The sequence below is a fragment of the Drosophila elegans genome, unplaced genomic scaffold (assembly GCF_018152505.1).
Source record: "Drosophila elegans isolate 14027-0461.03 unplaced genomic scaffold, ASM1815250v1 contig_476, whole genome shotgun sequence".
Classification (NCBI taxonomy): Eukaryota; Metazoa; Arthropoda; class Insecta; order Diptera; family Drosophilidae; genus Drosophila; species Drosophila elegans.
The window spans coordinates 8,498,956-8,523,306 of NW_024545863.1; the positions used below are offsets into that span (position 1 = coordinate 8,498,956).

Here is a 24,351-nt window from a genome sequence, read left to right on the forward strand (position 1 = left end):
CAAAACAGAAAGCCAACTGCAGGGCTCAGCGAATTTTGGCAATGCAAATTCGGGGCATAACCGATCGCCTATCCACGATCCACGATGGGCCATCGAGCAGCGCAGGAAACCTGATGCGCTGGCAGCGGCCATTGAACGGCACCGTGCTTATAAGAGCTGGATGGCCAACTCTCAGGCTTTAGTTCTCGAATAGTTCGTTTCGCGGTTGGTAAATCGGTGTTCTGATTAGCCCCTTTTGAAGGGCCAGTGATATTATATATCCATCTATCATTTGTGAAATATGGCCTCGGAACTTCGAACGCGTCCTGAATTTATATCGAGTTATCTAAGGAAATAGTAGCCGTGATTTTACCCAAGAATATTTCACATATCACAGTTGCTGTTTCTTTTAGATAGCTCTTTTGTAAGCAGCCTAGATCCGAGTGCGAATAGCCGAGTGCTTTAGAAGAATCCTGCACGGAAAAGGACTCTCGGTTTCAATTTATGGGATACACACAGTTCAGTCTTGTCACATTTCAAGCATCACTGGGCTTTGTTTATCTCATGAGAGAAATTTGTTCAACATGGGGCCATTAAACACATTTTTCTACTCGAAAAAGTATTTTTTTTGAGACAAATCATCGTCTGGCCAAGTACGTGGATATGCAAAATTCAATAAAGTTGGATCCATTTTGACCATATGTAGCAGAGATGTTCAAGAACCTAAATTTATTAAACCAAATAGTTCGGAAAATCTGTTTTTTAATTGACTTTTTGTAAGAAATCGTAGATAGTCAAAGATAACTTAACTTTCAGAGTATTTTCTGATTTGAGAAACCTAATGATTTTATAAAATTTAAACTTTAAGCTCATTGAACCCTAGCCCCGCCCTTTTTTTTCCAATTACATTTATGTATTTTGCTTCAAATACTTATTTCAAACAATTAGAGAACAAGGTTTAATTGGATACCAAGAATAAGGGCTTATTTTATTGGTTCGACCAGGTTGGGAAAGCACCACCACATATTAAAATCTTAGGGTACTACAATGTACAGTGTAGAAATGCAAGTGGAATATACAAAAATATACAAAAATAAAAACATTATGAAAACGGGCTGCTTAGGAGAGCATCTTGCGGATCATATAGTTGAGGATGCCGCCGTTCTTGTAGTAGGTGATGTCCACCTCCGTGTCGAAGCGCAGAATGGTCTCAAAGATGGTGCCGTCGGCCTGGAAGAGGGATGGTTAGGTATTAGATATAATATATGTGGGCAGTGGTGTGGCAGTGACCCAGTGGATTACCTCGACCTGGATCTTCTGGCCCGGCTTCAATCCACTCTCGGGCAGGGCAATGTTGTACACCTCGCGGCCCGTGAGGTTCAGAGTTTCGGCACTCTGGCCCGCCAGGAACTGCAGAGGAATGATGCCCATGCCCACCAGATTGGAGCGGTGAATGCGCTCGTAGGACTCCGCGATCACAGCCTTCACGCCCAACAGGAAGGGACCCTTGGCGGCCCAGTCCCGGGAGCTGCCGCTGCCGTAGTCCTTGCCCACCACCAGGACCAGCGGAGTGCCCTCCTCGCGGTACCGCTCGGCGGCATCGAAGATGTCCAGCTCCTCCTGGCTGGGAATGTGGACGGTGCGGGGTCCGGTCTTCGCGACCAGCTTGTTGACCAGCCGAATGTTGGCGAAGGTGCCGCGCGACATGATGGCATCGTTGCCACGTCGCGATCCGTAGGAGTTGAAGTCACGCGGCGTGATGTTCCGCTCCGAGAGGAAGCGGGCGGCGGGAGAGGTCCTGGCAATGGATCCGGCCGGCGAGATGTGGTCCGTGGTCACGGAGTCGCCCAGGAAGAGCAGGCAGCGCGCCTTCTGGATGCCCTGCAGCTTGGGTAGGTCGCGGGTCATGCCCTCGAAGAAGGGCGGACGCTTGATGTAGGTGGAATCGGCGCTCCACGAGAAGAGCTTGCCCTCGGACACCTGCAAGGTCTGCCAGTCCTGGGAGCCCAGCTCGATCTTGCCTGGAACGGCAGGGCTATTAAACATCCAACTACTAGAAGACAACTTTAAAAGTACTCACTGTACACCTCCTGGAACATGGCCGGAATCACATGCTTGTTCTCCACCTCCTGGATCTCCGATCGCGTTGGCCAGATGTCCTGCAGGAAGACGTTCTTTCCGCTAGCATCCACGCCCAGCGGCTCCTTCTCGAAGTCAATGTCCACACGACCGGCGATGGCGTAGGCGATGACCAACAGCGGACTGGCCAGGTAGTTGGCCCTGGTGTTAGGGTGGATGCGACCCTCGAAGTTGCGGTTTCCGGACAGAACTCCAGCGCAGACGAGGCCGTTCTTCTCGATGGTGTTCACCACATTCTCCTCGAGCGGACCGGAGTTGCCAATGCACGTCATGCAGCCATAGCCCACAATGTCGAAGCCCAGCTTCTCCAGGTAGGGAATGACTCCGGACTCCTTCAGGTAGTAGGTGACCACTCCGGAGCCAGGCGACAGCGAGGTCTTGATGTATGGCAGGATGCTGAGGCCCTTCTCCACGGCCTTCTTGGCCAGGAGGCCGGCACCCAGCATCACCGAGGGGTTCGAGGTGTTTGTGCAGGACGTGATGGCCGCAATGACCACGGATCCGTGCTGCAGCTTATACGTCTTGCCATCGTCCCACTGGAACTCCCCAGAGGCGGACTGAGCCTCCGGAGCGATGGCGAAGCCCTTGAAACCCACCTGAGGTAAGGGAAAACACCATCGTTAAACGATCTAATTGATTGCCCAAAAACGCAGTTAAAGCTTACTGGACTGGACAGGCACGACTTGAAGTCTTCTGGCATGTCGGAGACAGAAACGCGATCATGGGGACGCTTGGGACCCGAAACTGAGGTCACCACTGTCGCCAGGTCCAAGGTGATGCTCTGCAGATGGGGTGCAAAGGGTTAATGAGAGGTTAAAGGCTGGAAGTGCGCCACACCAACCTGAGTGAACTTGGGATCTTGGGCCTCATCAGCATAGTTGCGCAACTGCTGCGTTGCCTTCAGATACTGACGAATGATGTCGATCTTCTTCTCCGAGCGATCTGGAATGGGTTTTAAAATGTAATCTAAATACTGATATATGCGGACTATGAAGTTGTTCCTCACTGGTCTGCTTCATGTAGCCAAGAGTGTTCTCGTCAATGGGGAAATATCCCACGGTGGCTCCGTATTCGGGGCACATGTTGCTGATGGTGGCCCTGTCGGCAATACTGAGTTCCGCCACTCCAGGTCCGTAGAACTCCACAAATTTGCCCACCACGCCCAGCTGACGAAGGTGCTTGGTAATGGTCAGCACCAAATCGGTGGATGTCACCAGCGGACTCAGTTTGCCCTCCAGTTTGTAACCAATGACCTCGGGCAGCAGCATGGAAATGGATTGTCCCAGCATCACAGCCTCCGCCTCGATGCCACCCACTCCCCAGCCCAAAACTCCCAGTCCATTGATCATCGTGGTGTGGGAATCCGTGCCCACCACACTGTCGGGATACAGGATCTTGGAGCCGTCGGTGGTGTCGTTTTCGAACACCACACGGGCCAGGTACTCCAGATTCACCTGGTGGACAATGCCAGAGCCAGGTGGCACGATCAGCATGTTGTTGAAGGCCTTAGCGCCCCACTAAGTTACAAAAATTTCCATATATGTAAGTAAGCTTTTGAGAATATTAAGTAAAGGAATCTACCTTCAGGAAGGTGAACCGCTCCTTGTTGCGCTCAAACTCCAAAGTCTGGTTCTTGGTCAGAGCATCGGGAGTGCGGGCGAAGTCCACCTGAACCGAGTGATCGATGACCAGGTCGGCGGGGCAGATGGGATTGATTTTCTCGGGATCGCCGCCCAGATCCAAGACAGCATCGCGCATGGCAGCAAAGTCCACCACAGCCGGAACGCCAGTGAAGTCCTAAAAACGGAAGGTTTAAATTATTTAGATATTTTAGTAAAAAGTTGGTTATGAATGCTCACCTGCAGGATCACACGGGCAGGCTTGAAGGACACCTCCACATCGTTGGATCCCTGCTTGAGGGCCGGTGACCAGCCCAAGATGCTCTGCACATCCTTCTCCAGGATATGGAAGTTGTCGCAGTTGCGCACCGCCGACTCCAGGAGCACTCGAATCGAGTAGGGCAGCTGATCTATAAGTGGTATTATAAAATGTTAATCCAAATAAACTTAAATTTCATCTAAACTACAGTAAAATACTCGAGACGAGAAGAGTCGTTTAATAAAGAAGAACAGATTCCACTCACTTAATTTCCCTGTTATTACAAACTAGTTGAATGTATGTAAGATAAGATTTCTTTTTGGCAAATCATAATGGCTAACACTTAAAAGGGACATTTTATCAAATTGCTCGACTAAAAGAATATTCTTTAATATTTTAACTTTACTTGATTACATGATTAATACTTTGTTTTGCCGATATTTAACTTTAAACTTTATATTATATGTACTTAAACTAGATTAAAAAAAAATTTGAAATCAGAGTTCTAAATCATCTTACTCAGCGTAAATAGCGTTGCTACCAATTTACAATTTTTAAAGATCTTTATTCTTGAGCTTGTCATGGCCTAAAATTGTCGCTAATGAGAAATAGTCATTAAAAAATTAATACATTTTTTTAAGTATTTTGAAAAAACGTTTTGTAGTAATTGTGCCAGCTTGCGCGCAAGTGGGTGGAATATTAAAAAACAAGTGCACCTCTTTATATAAGACATGCACTTATTTTAATTTTGCTGAAATCAAAGCCCATGCAAAATGGCTAAAAAGGAAAGCACATTGTTCAAATTAGGGAGTTTCTATTGAGGACTTGCCAGAGATAGCAGGCACCTGTTATCAAAAAGTACAATGATTGCGTTTGCCCAGCACTCGATGCGACTGATAGTCATAGTGGGTACTATATAGTGGTAGCCATTAAAGAAAGCCCTCACCTCAGACCCACGATTTTCGACCACGCGGGCTCCAGTGAAAACATTCCACTGGTTTGGAGACAATTGGGAAGCATAAGCATCGCACGATTCAAAATCAGCAGATTATTGTAGTTATAATCCGCTGATAAGTGGGCACGTTAAAATCAAATACAAATGGAGACAAAATTGGGAGGCACACGGTTCGTTATCACCGGTAGACGAGCCCCATTATGAGGCGATCACTGGTGATAACTTTCGCTTTCGCGAATAGAAAACTATAGAAAAGCTACTTAAAGCTGTGCGAGCACCTCACAATTGACACCGACTGACTTGCAAATTAAGGTGCTCGCCGAGTCTCTTCTTTTTCGGGGTCAAACTCCGACTTCAACAGGTGCTACTGTGGACTTGATTCCCGGTTTAGCTCTGCATATTTACCCTAGTTTACATCCCACCACGTCGACAGACACTCCCACATTTAAAGCCTTTCCAGAAAGCCTTGGCCACTTACCATATTTGCTGTCGATGGAGGCGAGGTCAAAGTACTTGTAAGTTGTGCCGGCCTGCGAGAAAGTTTTCTCAAACTGACCGAACGGATTGGCGCCTGTGGTGGTACGAAGAGGTTACATAAGCCGCAGGATATGTGGCAGTCAGTCCCAGGAACTGGAACTCCGGACTGGCAACCTACCTGACATCTTATTGGGACTCTTTACTGAACTTATTCCGGACGAGCAAAGCAAGAAACTGATTGGATAGGCGAGTCGGGCTGAAACTGGCCAGCCCTCGGGTTATATCGATATAGCTAGCGATGGCAGCCTATATCGCCAGTCAGATCGGGGGTGTATTTTTTGTGCCCGCGCACTTTAAACGTTGTGGGTGAAATAAATAGATGTTATCAAGTTGTATATTTGAAAGCCCATTTAAGCTGTTATGTTTAACCCGACCAATAAGTCGGCTACTTAATATTCATCATACTTAAACCAATAATCTTTCTTATTCTCTATATTTATTTAAAATCTATGTATTTCATTTCAATGAATGACGAAGGATGCGTTCGTAAGACTCTGCAATGGTGGCCCAATCCCGAGAACGAAAAAGAAGCTTTTCAAAATTAAAATGGTTCCCGCCAAAATTCATTAAAATCGATTGTAAACTGTCCGATTGATAGTTCGATTATGAAGTACATGGTGTCGTTTTCCAGTACTGGCATTTTAGCGACATTGTTTTTACACCCGCACATTCAATAAGGGATATGTTAAAATGTTACGAAAACGATGATGAGAAAATCGTTTCGTCGTCTTCGTCGTTTCCCGCCAAACATCGATAACCGATGTTTTGAAAACATCGATATTATCTATCTTGGCATAACTATGTTTCCACCTCTAATACACGCGCACGTTGTTTTCTTTAAATTTACGAAATTAATATGAATTTGCCGGGGAAAATGGAAGTGGAAAAGGACAAGCTTCGTCAGATGCACTGTGAATTTAATCCGTTGTCGCGTTGCGATGGTTCTGTGATGTACAGCCAGGGTATGACGGAGTTCTTAACTGGGATTTGGCCAAACCGGCTAAAGAGTCTTACCAATTCTAGGTGCCACAGTGGTTATAGCCGCAGTTCTGGGTCCGATAGAGGTGAAGACCCAAAACCTGAGCATAGACGGCAGCTACTTGGAGTGCAACTACCGACCAAAAGCGGGGCTTCCCCAGGTCAAGGAGCGGATTCGTGAGGCTGCCATTCGGGATGTTCTGGAGCTGGCCCTCCTGGCTGAGGCCCATCCGCGTTCCAAGATGTCTGTGCAGGTCCAGGAGCTGGAGGATCGTGGCAGCGTAGGAGACAGAACTTACCTCCATCCATGAGATTTGTATTAATGGTTATTGCCTCCAACAGGTTGATGCATGTGCCGTGAATTCAGCCTGTCTAGCCATGCTCATTGGCGGCCTGCCCCTGAAATGCAGCTTTGCGGCCGTCCACTGCATCATTAACGAGCAGGGGGAGTACGTACTGGATCCAGATCAAAGTGAAACACTCCACCAGCGTGCCAGCTTCACCTTCGCCTTTGATTCCGTAGAGGGAAACCTGCTCCTGGTGCAGACAAAGGGAGCCTTCAAAATAGCCCAGTTCAACGATATCGAGTGCCTTTGCCGGGCGGCCAGTGCTGAGATCTTCCATTTCTATCGCAGCCAGATAGCCAAGTACCATGGCAGAAGCGAGGCGATATCAGAGCAGAAGGAGGAGGCCTCCGCCATGGAGACGTGATGATATAGCAACCAAGACTACCTACGATTAAAGCTCGATTTATTGTATTAACTGTCTGTTGTGGAAGGCTGTTATGCTGCTTAACTCGAGTGGCGTGCCTTTAAGCACCTGGGAGTTGGATTCCTCAATGCGGACCGCCACAAAGTCACCTATTCCAAAGGATCTCCTAGCTCTGGGATCTCCGGTTATGGGCAAATCCATAGCAGGAACGATCACCTTGATATTGGCATCATTGCGACCAAACCAATGGGCATCGGAGCGCTTGCTTTTGCCTTCAACTAAGATCAGCTGCTGCTGGCCCTCCATTTTGCTGTGTAACTGGGTAGCTCCCTCTCGGAAAGCTTGCACCATGCGCTGCAGACGCGCATTCTTCACATTTATGGGCACATCATCCTTGTAGCGACGATGGGCTGTGGTCTTTTCCCGCATGCTATAGGCGAACAGATAGGCCACATTGTACTGCACCTGCTGTATGAGGGATACGGTGTCTTGGAACTCCTCCTCTGTTTCGCCGCAAAAGCCGCAGATGAAGTCACTGGAGAGACCCACGTTGGGTAGGAATTGCCTGATGTGCTGCACAAGTTCCAGATAAGCTTCTCTGCTGTAACCGCGCCGCATCCTCTCCAGAACTTGCGTGTTACCCGATTGTGCTGGCAAGTGCAGTTGCTTGCACACATTCGGATGATCTCTTATGACCTTTAGTACTTCGTCGGAGAAATCCTTCGGGTGCGGTGAGGTAAAACGGATGCGCATCTCGGGAACAGCTTGAGCCACGGCTCGGAGTAACTCGGCAAAGGGAGTGCCACCGATTTTGGGTTTGTAAACGGTGCTGAAACCGGGAACAGGAGTGCCTTTCGGCGAATCCTTTCCCTCCTGTGCACTCCTGTCTCTGTACGAGTTGACATTCTGACCCAGCAGGGTAACTTCCTTAACCCCTTGATCCTCCAAAGCCTTGACCTCGGCCACAATCGATGCCAGCGGTCGGGAACGCTCGCGTCCGCGGGTGAAGGGTACTATGCAGTAGGTACACATATTGTCACAGCCCCGCATGATGGACACAAAGGCAGTGGGCGAATCCGAGTTCAGCCTCACGGGCATCACATCCGCATAGGTCTCATCCAGCGAGAGGAGCACATTGATGGCGGAGTTGCCATAATGCCGGGAGATGGCCAGCAGTCGGGGCAAATCCTTGTAGCTATCCGGTCCAGCGATCACATCCACACACTGCTCCTGCTCCAGCAGCTTCTCCTTCAGCCGCTCGGCCATGCAACCAAGCAGCGTCAGCTGGAGCGGATGTCGCCGCGAACTGCGCTTATTTTTCATGGCCCGCAGGTGCTTCAATCGGTTCCAGATCCTCTGCTCCGCTCCATCGCGCACTGCGCAGGTGACCAGCATGATGACATCCGCCTCCTCGGGCTCCTCGCATCTCAAGTAACCGCTTTTCTGAAGGATACTCCACACCACCTCGGTGTCATTCGTGTTCATCTGGCAGCCGTAGACCTCAAAGTGCACTTTCTTGCCATTTCCATCGAAGTCGATGGAGTTGAGGTAGGGCACACTGGTGTCCACATGCTCCTCCTCATTCAGTTTCACCCTGGAAGCTTGTTTGACCGCAAAGAAGTCCTGGAAACCAGGTCCCCGCTGAACCCGCTCCAGAAACGTGGCACGTGCCGTCGGTTCGGCTTTGATTTCACCAGTTCCAGTGGATGACACCGACGCAGGAGCGGATGTAGCTCCTTTGAAGGCAGTGGTGGCTGCATCCCGCACAGCAACTGGAAGTCGTCTTCTCCACACGCTGCCCCACGTCCGAGTTACCGCTATTGCACGTCCAGCCATGTTTTTAAGACATTTGCTCCGATTCTACTTTTACAAAACTCTTGTTGCTATAGCTCTTTTAATTTATGTCAACACGTTGTTTTAGGTATTTCCATTATGTAAATAAATACAAAAACTTTTAAAGAAATGGTCTAGTAGTTAAACAGCTGTTCCGGCAATGTCGGAAAAGACTGTGTTTTAAATGCGCGTTAAGTTTGACGATCCGGCAGCACTTCTTCGTTAAGCATGTTAAGTGCTGCAAAATACACAAGAATAAGCGCTACCTAGTGGCCACCAGCAAAAACTTCTAGTACAAAAAAAATCCGTTAGTCTTGAATTTGAAACCCTGGCTACCGTTACGACTGCCGCAGAACAAAAGTTAACTTTATTTTTAGCTAAAAATCCGATTTAATCATATTTTTGTTTAAATTTTTGGCTGAAAAGGTTGCTTTATACCTTATAATATAAATTATTAAATATCAATATGAAGTATTAATTAAATTTTTTAAAACTAAGAAGCACAAAATGTAGTTCTTAAATAATCTCAAAAAAGAGAGGAGCATTTTTTGAAAATCGTACAAAATGAAGCACAGTTTTGCCTTTAAGAGTCTTTATGCTGCTAAAGCATCTGTCTTCCTGTCCAGATAAACACTCAAAAGGACTCTGTCCGGCCGCACATTTGAGGACAGGCTGGCAAAGTCGGTTTAGCCGTAAGAAATTAGCTCGGCCTCATTATGAGCTTATCGTGGTCGGGTTAATAATGCACAGGTGAAGACAATGCAATTGCTGGAACAACAAATGCAAACGTCTCCATGTGCTTCTGCTTCTGATTCCGGACCTGCGGCTTTGTGGGTCAATAAGTAAATAATTGCCAGTGAGTGTGGGCCGTAAATAGAGCCAAATTTGTTGGCCACAGTCCTTAGTAGATAATTTTGCCCGAGATAAATGACTTAAGGATATAGACGTATAATAATTTCAATATTTTAACTTATTTAATATTTTTGAATACCTATTAAATTCTTTATTTAATTATATATATAAATATTAAATAAAAATAGAAACAAAATTTATAAATTGCATGCTTGAATAATAATACATTTCAATCCAAATCTGTTTTCGTCGTTACGTTGTAAAAGTAAGTGCTCCTCTTCGATCTCCAACTTTATACTCTGAATGTGTGTGGTTGGGGGAAAAAAAGAAAATCGGGAGTGGGAGCAGCCTAGCACACATATTTTGTAAACACTTACAAGCAGAAATATTTTAATGAAAATGAAATGAAAATTCCACTTTCGGCCAAAAGAATTTCGTAATTACAGCGAAAAAATTCGGTAATTAAATTCATGAAGTTTCTGGCTCGAAGGCGGCGAATCCGGAGGGAGCCACTTGGGCGGTTCCCTGGCATTCGCATCCTTATAAGTGGATCCTGGTTCCTGGCCTGCTGGCTAAAGGCCTTCTGCTTTCCTCGTTCTGTTGGTTAAGCATTTTCTTGTATTTTGTCCGCACTTTTCCGCTAAAGTTATTTTCCCATGAGTTTTCCCTCTAGTCCGCTGCTATAAATCTTGCAGTTTGGTCGTGGGGATGGAGTTGTGTGCTCCAAAAAAGGGGAGAACTATATGGGGGGAGGGGCTTTTACTGGCTTGTGCATGCGAGGAGCAGCTTAAGCTCAGAGCTAGTTGGGCAGGAGTAACATATAAAGGAAACTGTCAATAAATAATAAATAATTCAATTCTACTAATGCTTTCTATATAAAGTGGTAGCAATTAATCCGACAATTTGACTGGGAAACACGCTCTTGGCAGTTGACAATTTGTGCGAGCTTTTAAATCGAATTTAGTACATTGTTCGTTGTGGGAAACATCTCAAGTGTGAAGTTAATATATTTGTTTTTCTTTGGATATTATAAAAGGAACAATCATAATCATAAATGAAAATGCTAAGCAAGCTTTAAACAAAGAATTTCTGAAAATTATTCGCCTTCTTATTACCAAGTTGAACAAGTTGCATATAATTTAATTATTTTACGTAATTCATATGTAATGAAATTGGGTTTTGTTTGAATATATAAGATATGTCCCTAATATTTTGCATACAAGTAAAAAAAAAACCGGAAAACAAATTAATACTAAATGATTTATAAAACTATTAATTTTATCTTAAATCACGGAAATCCCTAATATTTTGCGATAAATTTAAAACAATAAATAGTAAACAAATTATAAATAAATGTTTTATAAAACAACTAAAATCACGAAAATACTTAACTTATCTTTATCTCGCGTTTGCAGATCACTTGTCCGCTAACCCTCTTAAAACTCATGCAAATCCAAATATGAATGTGGGTTTAAGCTCCCCTGAGCCTCACCTTCGAAAAAACCTTCGTCAACCTGACCCCCTGGTCCAATCCCCACCCACCGAAAGCCACCGAAGTCCCATCGTAGACCCACCAAACCCACCAACGACACTTTGAGGCCCCATAACGCGGGCACACGCATAATGATCCTTTGAATGGCTCAATGCGTGGCTCCGCTTCAGCCGGAAAAGTTTACTTACAGCTTACAGATTTCTATTTTTCGGAAAACCATTTTCCCACCCACCAGCGTCAACCCTTGGGGGCGTATTTTCCGTTGCACATGGGGGGTGCGGTGTTAACGGCTCTGCGGAGAGCAATTTTCCCCACGCTGAGACAAAAAAAAAAGAGACAAAAAAAGGGAAGCCAACGTTAATAGAAAATGGTTCGTTGTCATCGTCTTGGTTGTCGTTGAATTGAAATTGTCGCGGAAATAAAAATTTGCATATTTTAGCATTGATTTCCCCATTTGCCCCAGGGATTCCTGTCGTATGCTCAACGCTGTAGTGCACTCAATAAATTGTTTTGTCTCAAACTTATTTTAAAATTTATTTAATTTGACTAGAGGACTTAAAAATCGTATGCCTTATGTTTTGTTTTATTAAATTTTATCTGATATTTTACAATGCATTAACTATTCCAACGAACTTGTATACAAATTTGAATGATTATAATAGTTAAATAAGTACCTAACATTTATTTGGAATCACTTTTGAACTTACTTTTTGATTAAACAAATTTAATTTAAACAAATATATTTATTTCTTCTAGGTAGCCCCGGTGGTATGCATAATATTTGAATGCACTCAATAAATTTGCTTAAGCTGCGAAATTTGCGCAAATTAATTACGGACGAGTGCATAAACAAAACAAAATCCAATGACCAAACAGTGAAAGGGGGCTTCGAGCGGATAGTGTCCTGAGTTTCTCATTACTGACTGCCAGTTCCAGTTGCTGTCTCTAGTAAATCCTGACGCTGTCACAATAAAATCCACTCAAGCTAAACATACGTCAGCAGTGACGAGCCTTGGTCCTGCTTTCGGTCTGAGTTCGAGTCCAGCTCCGACTTCGAGTCCGAGTCCTGGCCAAGTCGCACAAATTTATGCCCCAGAAAAAAAGGCAATCTCCTCCTCTTTGGCGCTGGCAGTGACTCCGAGGCGCAGGATATAATACCAAACTGCTCATTGATTTATTTACGAGCTTCACTGATGGGCCAGCTGCCCAGGGGCTGAGGGGCGTGGTCGGTGACCAGATGCATAAACTGATGCAGGGATACAGAGTTCTAGTAGAATATAGAACTAATGGTCATTAGATTGCAAACACATTTTTAAATTATTAAAAAGTGTAATTTAAATAATTGAATATGTTAACATTATTGTGCCTAGGTGGAGTTAAGATAAATTCAAAAAATAATAATTTATTAAAAGCTCTTTAACACACTCTACATAATTTAAATAATTTTTCCATAAATTTACATTCTATACATTTCATCCTGCTACTTTTTCGGCGAAAACTTCGGCTCTGCATCCCTGCTTCACAAATTGCAGCTAAAATTCTCGCTTTTCTCGACTGCCACTGGACATGCTGCCATCTTCCAACGCTCTTCCCCCCTTGCCAGCTTCTTTGCCCCGTGACTGTGACTTACATAAAGTGTCCTCGACTTGGCCGAGTCGAGTCATTTAGGCGCTGGTCGTAGATCTTCCAAAGCAATGGCTTTTGACACCCAATGTGGGCCTGGTCCTGATGGTCCTAAAGGCCCCTGCGCTTAAATATTTACGCCGCCAGACCAGCGATGGCTTTAAGGATCTGGATGCTGGATACTGGGTCCTTCGGCTGCCTGCGGTGTTTGCTGGTAATTTTCATTGTCACGTGGCGGTAATTACCGGTGTTGCAGACACAAACACAGATGCAGACACGCGGGCAGACACAGACATTGAGTCAGTCATGGCCGTGGCTTTGAACTGCACACGCCTAAACTGGCAAAAACTTTGGTTGCCTTTATAAAAGATTGTCGAGATTGTTAGATGATTATTGAATACTGTCATATTGCCAAGTTGAACAACCATAAATAATCTACTATACATTTTTCAAGTAAACAATCTTTAAATATGCTATCAAAAATTCTAGACTAAAAACCTATTCTGAAGTTACAGTTTTTTCCTATTTATAAATATCTATCAAGTTTATGAATATGCTTTTGTTTGTTTCTTGTTTATTTTATAATAAGAAACATTAATGTCCTTGTTTTTCTTTCAGTGCAACATGATTCGAATTTTTCCGTCTGTATATGTACGTACGTCTGTTGATTTGTCTGTTTATCGGTGTTTGTGTGTGCGTGTGTGTGGGCTATATCCTGTGGCGTCGCGACGCGCTTTACAATTTCAATTCATTGAATTTTAACAGCGCCTGCAGCGTCCTTGTGCCTGCCAGCCAAGTTAACCGAAAGTTTGTAAAACGTTATGTGCAACATTTGCGGGCGAAGGACATGAGGGCTATGCAGGAGGGGCCATAGTCCTGATCCCCAGCGAGGTCCATTGTCAATGGCTTCGTGCAGGTCGGCCGCTGATATTAAAACGTGTTTTATCACCCGCCGCCATTTCGCGGCCGGGTATTCATTCCAATTGCGGCCAGATTGCACTTTTCAAGTGCGTGTTAATGCACTGCGTGTGTGCGGGAGTTTGAAGGGGGTGGTTCGGGGATGGGGTAATAGGGTTTTAGAGGTGCAGTGCCAGTGGCAGTGGCTTGCTGGCGGAACTTAAAGCTGACTCAGCCCCAAAACGATGGCGATTCAAATTAGAAAAACGAGCTGGCGAATGTCACAGCAGCAATCTAAACAAAAAACAGAAGCGAAACCAAGCCAAAAGGGTTGATGACTGAAGGCAAAAACAAGTATTTGGAAAAGCCATGAAGGAAGAGCACTACACGGAAAACAATTATATTTTGCTTTGGGATTGTTGGATATACCGATATAGTTTTATCAAAGATGGATCTTATATGGCAAAAGTTTGCTGAAAAGTAGCATGCCATTTTCCGAACATTGGACTTTATTTTATCAGGTTTGGACTTTCCATTCTATACAAATTGTTAAAAATAGAATTTATTTACAAAATATTAACAATCATGAAAGAAAAGTATGCCCCTTTCTTAACAATATTATGTCATAAATCTTAAATAAACAAGTATTATTTTCAATTTTCAAGCCATATGTGTTTGAGATATTATTTTTTAAAATACTTCTTTTATTTTAAAAAATATTCTATTCACTACCTTTGTTAAAGTTTTTGTCTTCAGTGTGGAAGGTGTGTGTTTGCTTGTGTGTGTGCGTGTGTTTGGGGTATCCTAGCAGCAGCTGTTGTTTGTCCTTTGCCGCCATTTTGTGCGTGTGTGAGTGGCATCCCTTTCACTCCCGAGTCGAGTTTGTTACATTTTCGTTTTGCAATTTCATTAAATTCCAACATCCGCCATAAATCTTCCACTCTTCAGCACGGCTTCTGTGCTTTGAAGCGATAAAGGTATGTCTGCTTGTTTGTCCTTGTATCCTTGTGTGTCTGTGTGTGTGTGTGTGGGTTTGGGGATCCCATTCACACACAAACACACACACACACGCAGGGAGAAAGCGTAACGTAACCCAAAATGGCCGTTGAAGTGGTTGAAAGCGATTACGCTGACTGCCAAAGGTTGATGTGCCCTCGTGTGTGCGGGATTTGCTGTTTAAATGTTGTATGAATGAGCTTTTTGGGGACACTTCTCGCTCGGACCCTCTGGGTGGGGAGAATTATGTGGGGTTTGGTCCATGACTTTAAGTTGCCCAACATAAACTTGCCTCAGTTACACCCAGATGCTCTATTAATGTGTCCCCTGCTCCTGCTCGAAAAACTTTACTCCCGACATTGACAAGCCATTGAGCAACTTTATGGGAGTTGTTGAAATGTATCCCGGCCGGAAAACATAACTTAACAACAGATTAAAAGGGCATAAAGCGTGTTCCAGTTCTGGTTGTGTTCGAATTTATCATAGCCCACATTTTTGGGATGGCGGCGGAATTCCCTACATTCCCGCACGATACTCGCTGAATCCCTGGTCCAATCTCATTGCCAGTTCATCGACATGACATTCCTTTGGCGAAGTATGCAAAATATTATGACAACCTCTGACACCCTCTGAACACGGCCCTTTCATCACCGTTCCCCTTCAGCCGTTACCAGTCCAGGCAAACAGGCTGAGAACTGAAGACGCAGCTGGTCGGGTTCGTCTGGCGCTTATTAAACCGAAATCCCCTTCTCAAGCGCCTGCCATTGCTGTTGCAGTTAACAATTTTTGCAAGCCACCAAACAAATTATTATTGTTTTTCTTTCCCAAACGGCTCTGGCCGAGCTTAGAGTTTCGAGGGGCCAGCAATTACCTAACGACTAGCGAATTCTCTTAAAAAAGGCTAGTGTTTTGCTCTAATTTGTCCTTTGTACTTTTATGAGTTGAAATAAAAGGATTATAAAAAGAAAAACTGTTTCTCAGCATTCTAAGTAAACATATTTAAACTATATTTTCGGAATTAAATAATTGTTTCAATTTTTGGAAAACATTTTGTGTGTATTTTTGCCAGCAATATATTTTGTAATTAACTATTTCTGTTTTTTTCTTTCACAAAAAACATTGTGTATAAAAAAAAGTAAATTGTCAAACTGAGTAAAATTAAAGAAACATGTAATTTTACGTAAACTTTTAAAAATAATATACGCAAAGAATACATTTTAAGTCATTGTACCTGAAACTTAAAGATCTAAATCTACTATTCTTAGGGCATACATTTGCCAATTTTTTTTATTTTTATTTATAAATATATATATATTCTTAAATTTTCTCCACTTGATAGCGCAGTTGGTTGACAATTCCATAAGCCAACAAAGCGCAGTCTCTTTGTCTCCGGCTGTTCCTCCGGCTCCATTACGCCTTCAGCCACAGCCTGCGCCTCCATTTCCTTTTGCCAGCACCAGCTCTAGCTTCAGCTCCTTCTCCTGCTCCTGCTTCGTTTTTGCTGCTCTGGTGCCGCGCGTGGCGATATAATTGAATGTCTCAGGTGTTTTGTCAGACATCGCTTAAGCCTTTGCCGGGGATTTTCTACTGGTGTCCCTTGCCAGCGAAGAGAGGCCGGGCACCCGATTTCGGATTGCCCTTTTAAAGGTCCTTAAAGTGTTGCATGACTACTGGGACTGGGGGGACGGGCGATGCCTTTGTGTGACATTCAAATCCGCGTCGTTTCATTCCACACCCACGCAGCCATTCACCTGCCCGGCCTAATTAAAACATTCATCTTCATTTTCACCTTTTGCCTAATTAATTCACACAAAAATCAACTAAATTAATATGAAAACCAAGCCAAGAAGCTGACAAGCTGCTGACCACCCCTCCGCCCTCCGCCCGCCGTCCGTCGCCCTCGATGTTATTGCTTTTGCTTGTTGTTCCAGCTTTTCGGACGCTAACGAGAATTAATGGTTTGCAGTGTGGCACACAATTACGACAGGGAAAATCTTAGGTAAGCAGCGGCGAAATTGTCACCAGGCTCAGGACCCAGCCCGAAAAAAAGAGAAATAGAGGGAAATACAGCTCCACATAATTGGCTTTGCGGGAGCGAAAAAGGAAAAAAGTTGGGGTGCTGTGTCAAAAACTGCTCAATTTACGCGTCGTGAAATTAATTTATGCCCAATGCAATAACCTCGGCAACGTCAATAAAATACATTAGGGCCAGGAGCCCTTAGCCGGGGATTGGACTCGAATTTGGGCAGGGGGGAAGGAGGGGGGCAGTTCTGGGACAGACGGTTGCCTAATTACGCTTTGTCAATTTGAAATTAAAATTGCCCGCCATACACAAACATCCACACGCATACGGATATACTGAGAAAAAATATTATTTAGATTATAACTGTGCTTACGAACGCGAAATAAGAAAGAATATTTTCGCGTAGGGAAGGACCAACAAAAAAGCTATATAAAATATTTAATAATATTTGTCTCCTTTTTTTCTTGATAATCTATCAAATTAATTTTTTTCAAACATTTTTACTTACAAATATCAATTTTTCTTAGTTCTGAGCTGAGTATATCTTTAATCTAAGTGAAGTTGTAGTGAAATTAAAAGAAGAAGATATCTTAATTACCAAAAATAATTATAAATAAAAAAAAAACAAAGGAAAAATAAATATACAAATTTTTAAATGATTACGATTAAACATTTTTTTTATATATAGATGAAGATATTTTCCAGGTTTAATTCTTGGATATAATTCTATATAATTCATGTTTTAAACATTACAAAAATGTCCCTTATCTTAGGTACCCTTTTTCGCTCCGTGTATGCACACAAATACACGCTCATAGACATCGACACACGTAGCGTAAGAAATGCGCCTTGCAAAAAATTTCCATAATTTAGCGATCTAAATGCAAGTGGCGCAATTGAAGCGTAATTAGACCCTGCCAGTCAGTCACCCTCACATCCTCGCATATCCACTTCCACCAATACTGGCACACGTGGAGGACGAAGGATGTTGGTGGGCACTGGCGCTAATTGGTTTCTGGTCAGCACGGAGGATGCAGTCCCTGTTTTTCCAGCTTTCAGCGGGCGCCAATTAAAAACGTGCTCACATTATGCTTTATTGACTTCCCCCGCCCCACAATCCGTAACACCCCCTATTACAGCATTCTTGCAGATATCTTCAATACCCAAAGGACTCGCTACCTGAAATGTGTGGAAATGAAACGAAAAAAAAATAAAGCCGGGGCAGGACAATGAAGGGGCGTGTCGTTTAGCAATAATAACGTCCTCGGTTGGCCATAAAACAAATCATACAAGTTTATGGTCACCTTACCTACATTGTCCATTGCGAAACTTTATCTTTTTATATGCGGCATTATTGCCACAGATTAGACACGGGATTTAGTACAATGCCCACGCAGAGCAGGTGGAGATGCACGCATATGTGCGTATCTCCATGTGGGGGTTTCCATTTTTTCGATAGCCAGCAGAACGAATTAAATATGACCATTTGTATAATGGTCGAGACTCGAGCTCGAAGAGGAACTCCGATATCTAATACAATTATGGTTGGGGGGAATGGGATGAGTGGACGGCAAATGCCATAGAAGAGGATGTTCTTGCTGGACAAATTCGAATGCAAAATGCATGACGTTTCCTGTTTAATTTTGGGTCGGGTAAGTGCTTCGGCTTAACTCTGGATCTGCAGGACGATAGCAGTAGGAAAAGGGATTGGCTTGTGGTGTTGTGATGGTTTTGGACCCACATTTGGTAGGGGTTACATATGTATGCCTCAAAACACTGATATTCCCATCAAGTCTGCAGCTTCAGGGCTTCTTTTTCATACAATTAAGTGCATTCTTGATGGGCTCAAGTTTGGCTGTTGGAGTAATAAAAGAAATAACGATATCGCTTGTATATTCAACTGTAACAGTTTAAAAATTGTGTTTATAACCATCAAGAAAAACTGATAAAGAATATTGAATAATAAATTACAATACTTTTGTATGCTCTTTTGGTTCACAAGAACTTGTAAATTTGTTAAAATGTTATGCAATTTTATAAAACAAAATACAGTTTACAGCTATGTTTGCGAATTCATTTAGAAAGCTTTCCATCAGTACATTTATTTATTTATTTTATTTTCTAGCTTATGTTTGAAAACTTTATGTGTATACATTTTGTTGGCAAGTCCTTGGACTTTTTATATTGAGCAAATGGAACATCAAGTTGATGAAAATGCTGTACGCAGTTGCTCAGTTACATTATAAGAACTTAAAATTACATTTCGAGTTTAATTTGTTTATTAAAGGACTCTCTACCCTCTGCCCTTTCTCCATATAGGCCAACTGTCCCCGTAGATTCTAATTTGATGAAGTTATTTGCAGACCAAAAGCCATAAATAACAATTTTTAAAGAAAAGGAAAAGCGAGAACGGCAAAGTCACATTCCGAGGGAAAGAAAGAAGGCGAGCGAGCAAATGTAAATTAGAAGCCAACTGTGACTGTCTAGATAAGAACGTACTTACGTATATATCTGCAGGAGGGAGGTGATGATGCTCTGTACTCCGGGCCATAAAGATACCCGGACCCGTGGTCGCACCCGCACCCGTACCCGTACCCGGAATGCGATTCGTGCTCGACTGCTACTCGTGGGGCACCAGTGTGCGGCATTTTATTTCGCATTAAGAGATTAAGATCAAAATTAAAATTTAAATTACCCCGCGACACGCTGCGAGGCTTCTATGTGTGGGTGTTGTCAACGTTTGCTTTGTTTCGCCGCTCAGCTTGTTGCCTTTTTGCCCTTTTTGATTACCTTAAATTGCTGCTAGAGTCCTGGGATTCATTCTCGGGATTCGGCTCTTGCTCAAGCAAATCTTCGGCGAATATTTAAAAATGAAGAGAGTAATTAATTTGTTTGAAAAACCTGGTAGCGGCAATGAGACTGGCGCTGATTGACAGACAAGTTAATTGGGTTTCTCGGAAATATTCCGGCAAAACTTACAATTAGCAAGCTAGCTGGATATTTTATAAGGATACAGATATACCAGCCGCAAATCCAAGTGCAACTATGGCTACACTTTAAAAATAGGGGTCTCTTGAAATAAGATTAGCCATGTAAAAGTATAGAACAACCATTATGAGCTTCTTTAACTTTTTTTTCATAATCAGTTGTTTGTTATTTTTATTAAAGTAATTAAGAAATTGTAATTATTCAACATTTTATACATTTAAATTTGCATTTTGTTACTTAACATAAATTTGAAAATATTATATGGAAAATGTTGCTTTTCTCAATAAAAAAACATTTTTAGAAATTAAAATCTTAAAAACTCATAAAATAAAATCAATATTGATTAATTTGTATGAAATAATTTAGCCCTTTTTTTTGAGTGTAGTTTAAATAAGAAGGAAAAATATCGTCGCCGAATTTCCTTACAATTTTTGTGTTGCTTGCCGCAATGTATCTGTAGCCGAAAGTTGCCGCAATGTCAGCATCAGTATCAGTCTGCGTCTGAGCCTGAGTCCTGGATCCTGGCACCCACTCCCACCTGAACCTACGCCCACCCTCCTTCCCCCAGCCGCAAAAAGGACTGCAAGTGACGCAATGCAAAATCCTTACCGCAAGCCCTAGAAAAATTTATGAGCACTCAAGTTGATTCAATTTAAAATTTCTCCGTGCGGCTGCTAACACAACCCTTTGCCCTCTTTTTCATCCTTTGCAGCCCGTAACTGGCAGCCCCCGAAAATGTGACGCTGACGTCTCATTTTTATAATTAGGCTAAGCCGAGGCCCAAAGCCAAGTTGCCAACTGTGCCTGCTTTCTCTGATTTTCCCCGCTTTTTCCCGCTTTTCCCCGCTTTTCCCCGCTTTTCCACAGCTTGGTCTGCTATGTTTTGGCTTGGCTAATTGTGCTAAGGGTTGCGAGTTTTCGAGGTTTTCGAACCATATAGTATGGTAGTGCGGAACAATGCGAAACTTTGTCTGATATTGTTGGCTCGGACATTTCGGGGGAAATAGGAAAAATGAGCAACTAAAATAACGGCAGATGAGGAGCAACTAAATTTGCAGGCAAAGAAAAGTTTGAGTGGCATCAATTTTGACATTTACCTGTAACGTGGCTAAAGGAAAGTTCTCAGCTTTCCGCTAACTGGGTACCTTTCCCTAAGCCGATTTCAAGTAATTTCAGCTTTAGATTGTTTTCCTTTTGGGTAAAAACTTTTGTTGATATGCCAAATTATTAACGCAGAACAAAAAAGAAACAAGAATGAAATGCAGGCAGGAAGAACTGCAACTAAAGTCCGGGGCATGGAATGTGTCAGGATGTATAAGTCTGTAAAAATTCCAGCTCTGCTTTTGTTGTTCCCACTTTTGTTGTTTCGAGCTGGAAAAGTTTTTGGCGCAACGGGTACGGAAGTTGCAGCTAAGGGGGGCGGGGGCAATGGTGGAAAAGTGGGTGGAAAAGCGGGAAAAGGCGGAAGTGGCTCATGCAAAGTGCAAAAGCTCGTTGAATATGACCGGGCATTAAAGATGCCATAACCGTGTGTATGTGCGCCCGTTTGTGTGGGCAGGATGTCAAAAGTTTGGCTAAGTAAAACCTCATGTGCATCTAATTAAAAATATAAAAAACTTTATTTTAAAGCCGCCAAAGAAAAGTTTGTCTCCTGCGGAAATGAGTGTTTCGGCGAGTGTGTGGCAATAAAGCGAAAGGATTGTTGCCTCCTGCCGCCGCTGTTGTACTCGTATTTAAAAGTTCACTGGCATGTTTATCAGCATGAATGTGTACAGGGATTTTTCGCAAATGAGCTGCCAAATTGGCGTAACTTGCTGCGCTCAAGGTGACAGCCAAACCCAAGAAAATGAAACAACTGCGAAAAGTTTGCAAAACTCTGCATGGTTAATTAGTTTCTTTTCGGCATATACTGAAAACATTGCCAAATAAATAATACTTAAAAATAAATACTTAAAAATTTTAATTACAATACTTAACAGACATAAATGGTTCATTATAAATTTACTTAGTTAGATTACTCGAATATATTTTCCATTAAGTTTGTTATGTATTCTAAGACCTCAGTTCCCCCTTTCCACCCCCTACCACCTCATCAGTACCAAATAATGGCAAAGTCGAGGGCTTAATGGTTTGCTTTTGACAAACAAATGCTCACTAACAACGAGTATTGGGCAAAGGAGGGCAGAAGGACAACTGCTGACCAAACCAGACAGATCGAGTGACAGTCGCAGCCGCAGCCAGTTTGAGTGACTGGCTCTGACTTCGACTTGCACATGCCATGAGTGCTCCTGATTCTGGTCCTCTTTCTGGTTGGCCATCCATGTGCCAGGTCTTCCCATTTCTCCGCCCTTTTCGACCGATGTCATTAATGCAACTGGAGGCTCGAGAGTCCGCCTTAACCCTTTCGGACAGGCCCAAATGCTTTGCATTTCTACTTTGCAATGGTCGCATGTGCGGCGACTTTTCAGTTGCCACCCAAAAATCCACCCAACTCATGGGAAAAGCCGCCCAGCTTCGCCCTCCCGATTCGATGGGAGCAAAAAATAACAAACGAGCACAACATGAGCTGAAAATAAGATTTTTGAGTCATTTCGTTTTGTTGCGTTTATGTTCGGCATGTGTGTGTCTGTCTTTTTTACCGGGTTTGTGTGTGCTCTGTGAGTACTTGTCCTAGTCTTGGTGACATCGTCTGGCTGACTCTGCGCCTCACTGGCTGATGTATTCATGAAATCGTGTGATTAATGGCTCGCACAACATTTGCACACACTGCTCCTGCTCCAGCTCCAGCACCAGCTCTTGGTCCTTCTCCTGCTGCGACTGGCACTACTGCTCCTTGCATCTTTTTGCTCATCCTCGACAGACGGCGTATCTGTCTGCGTGCAGATAAACATACACGAACCGCTCCCCTTTCCAGGCACTGAAAGAAAAAAAAGAGAATTTTATACTATTTAAGGCTCTATGTAGCAGAGTTAATTAATTGTTGAAATAGGTACAGAAAGCAAAGCAATAGTCATCATTAATGTAATGAGTAATGCCCTACATGAAATAATATATTTTAAAGACAACACCCCAGCAAGTTTTAAAAAATATAATACAAATTTGAAGTTTGAAATGAAAAAAGTTTGTAAATAATTTCAATAAGTTAAACGATAATTACTTTTATGTAAAAACCATAAAAAACCCATGTATGAGTTTACCGCTTGCCCATAAATAAAATAACAAAACTCTGTAAATCAAAATAGTTGATTGTTCGAGGAATATGACTTCACTTTATTTATTTTTCCGAGTGCACCCCCTCCCAATCTCCGCCAGCAAATGCTGCGCAAAACGAGCAAAGGATGTGTGAACGAGAACGAGGATGGGGACAGAAGGACATGCAGGACATTCAGGACAGCAGCGACGACGACGACGACGACGAAATTGGTCACAAAAATTTTCCGGCTCTGCGCGTTTGTCTGCCATTTTATCAGAGCTGGCCGAGCCGCATGAGGCGTTGAAATTAACAAACATCCTGGCCGGGCCTCCTCGCATCCTGGCCGAAACAAAAATGCGTCGTAATTAAACCGAATTTAATTGCTTTCGCCTGTGCCCCCGAAAGCGCCCTTATAACTGTGCTATAATCTTTGACACTTTTATTGCGGCTCTAAAAGTTATTAACTTGATTTAATAAGCGCCTTGGACAGCGGCGGCAACAACAAGGAATTTGAATGTTTTGCATTTTACAGTTCAGTTTTATCTGAGGGGTAAAGTTTGCCAACTGAATTTGATCGCCTTGGCATTCAGAACGTGGCTTTAATTAACTCATTTTTCATTGGAACTGCCAGCGGGGAGTCCTGTGGCAGGACGAGGGGTTGAACGGATTCCGAGGGTTAGGTAATCTTATCTGCTAGGTGGGCCATGGCACACCAGAGCTCTAGCTCGCGGGCATTGAGCCAGAGCCCATCACTCATCCGGGGCCCAAGCCTTTGTCTCCCTGCTGATAAGCCCAAGAAATTTCCACTGCCTCGGCTCCCTTTTCTGTTTTATCAGCGTGAACAAATTTGAATTAGCTATTTGAATTCGGAATTTTCATGCCGAATTATGCGAGGCTGCGTAGCTCTTTCCTTCACGCCATTCGAGTTGAATTTGCAAAGATTAGTTTGGGGGAAAACACCCAGATAAATATTTAAGTAAACGATATCCATTAAAGTATGTTTAAGGTATTTAATATATATCAATTCTTATTAAAGTCAAATTTTCTCAATTTTCATAAATTGAACAACATTTTCCGGTTACCTTGCTAACTAATCATAACAGGCAAAAAATTGCCACAACAATTGAGCTTAATTTGTGGGAAATCGGACATAAAACGTGCTTTGACACACCAAGACAATGGCTTTGTCACTGCCGCCGCAAAAAACCGAAGACTCTCACAAGTTGTTTCAATTTTAATCAAGATCGTGCTTTTGCACGACTGCCATTTAGGTGGGT

The 24,351-nt window shown here is 43.2% G+C and overlaps 3 protein-coding genes across 3 annotated transcripts; 1 reads left to right on the top strand and 2 right to left on the bottom strand.

Annotated features, from left to right (window-relative positions):
- Positions 1-941: 941 nt before the first annotated feature.
- LOC108135868 (cytoplasmic aconitate hydratase) lies at positions 942-5,712 on the bottom strand. Its single transcript, XM_017256771.2, has 10 exons — positions 5,607-5,712; positions 5,430-5,522; positions 3,978-4,147; positions 3,700-3,915; positions 3,125-3,635; positions 2,960-3,060; positions 2,783-2,899; positions 2,060-2,714; positions 1,282-2,000; positions 942-1,209 (listed from the first exon to the last, which is right to left on the bottom strand). Exons 1-10 carry the CDS (start codon positions 5,611-5,613, stop codon positions 1,099-1,101), a joined length of 2,700 nt encoding a protein of 899 aa, XP_017112260.1. The 5' UTR covers positions 5,614-5,712; the 3' UTR covers positions 942-1,098.
- A 588-nt stretch (positions 5,713-6,300) lies between these two features.
- Positions 6,301-7,224, top strand: LOC108135870 (exosome complex component RRP46). Its single transcript, XM_017256773.2, has 3 exons — positions 6,301-6,450; positions 6,512-6,747; positions 6,809-7,224. Exons 1-3 carry the CDS (start codon positions 6,345-6,347, stop codon positions 7,175-7,177), a joined length of 711 nt encoding a protein of 236 aa, XP_017112262.1. The 5' UTR covers positions 6,301-6,344; the 3' UTR covers positions 7,178-7,224.
- LOC108135869 (CDK5RAP1-like protein) lies at positions 7,200-9,196 on the bottom strand. The gene has a single exon (XM_017256772.2). It carries the CDS (start codon positions 9,011-9,013, stop codon positions 7,217-7,219), a length of 1,797 nt encoding a protein of 598 aa, XP_017112261.1. The 5' UTR covers positions 9,014-9,196; the 3' UTR covers positions 7,200-7,216.
- Between the last annotated feature and the right edge of the window lie 15,155 nt (positions 9,197-24,351).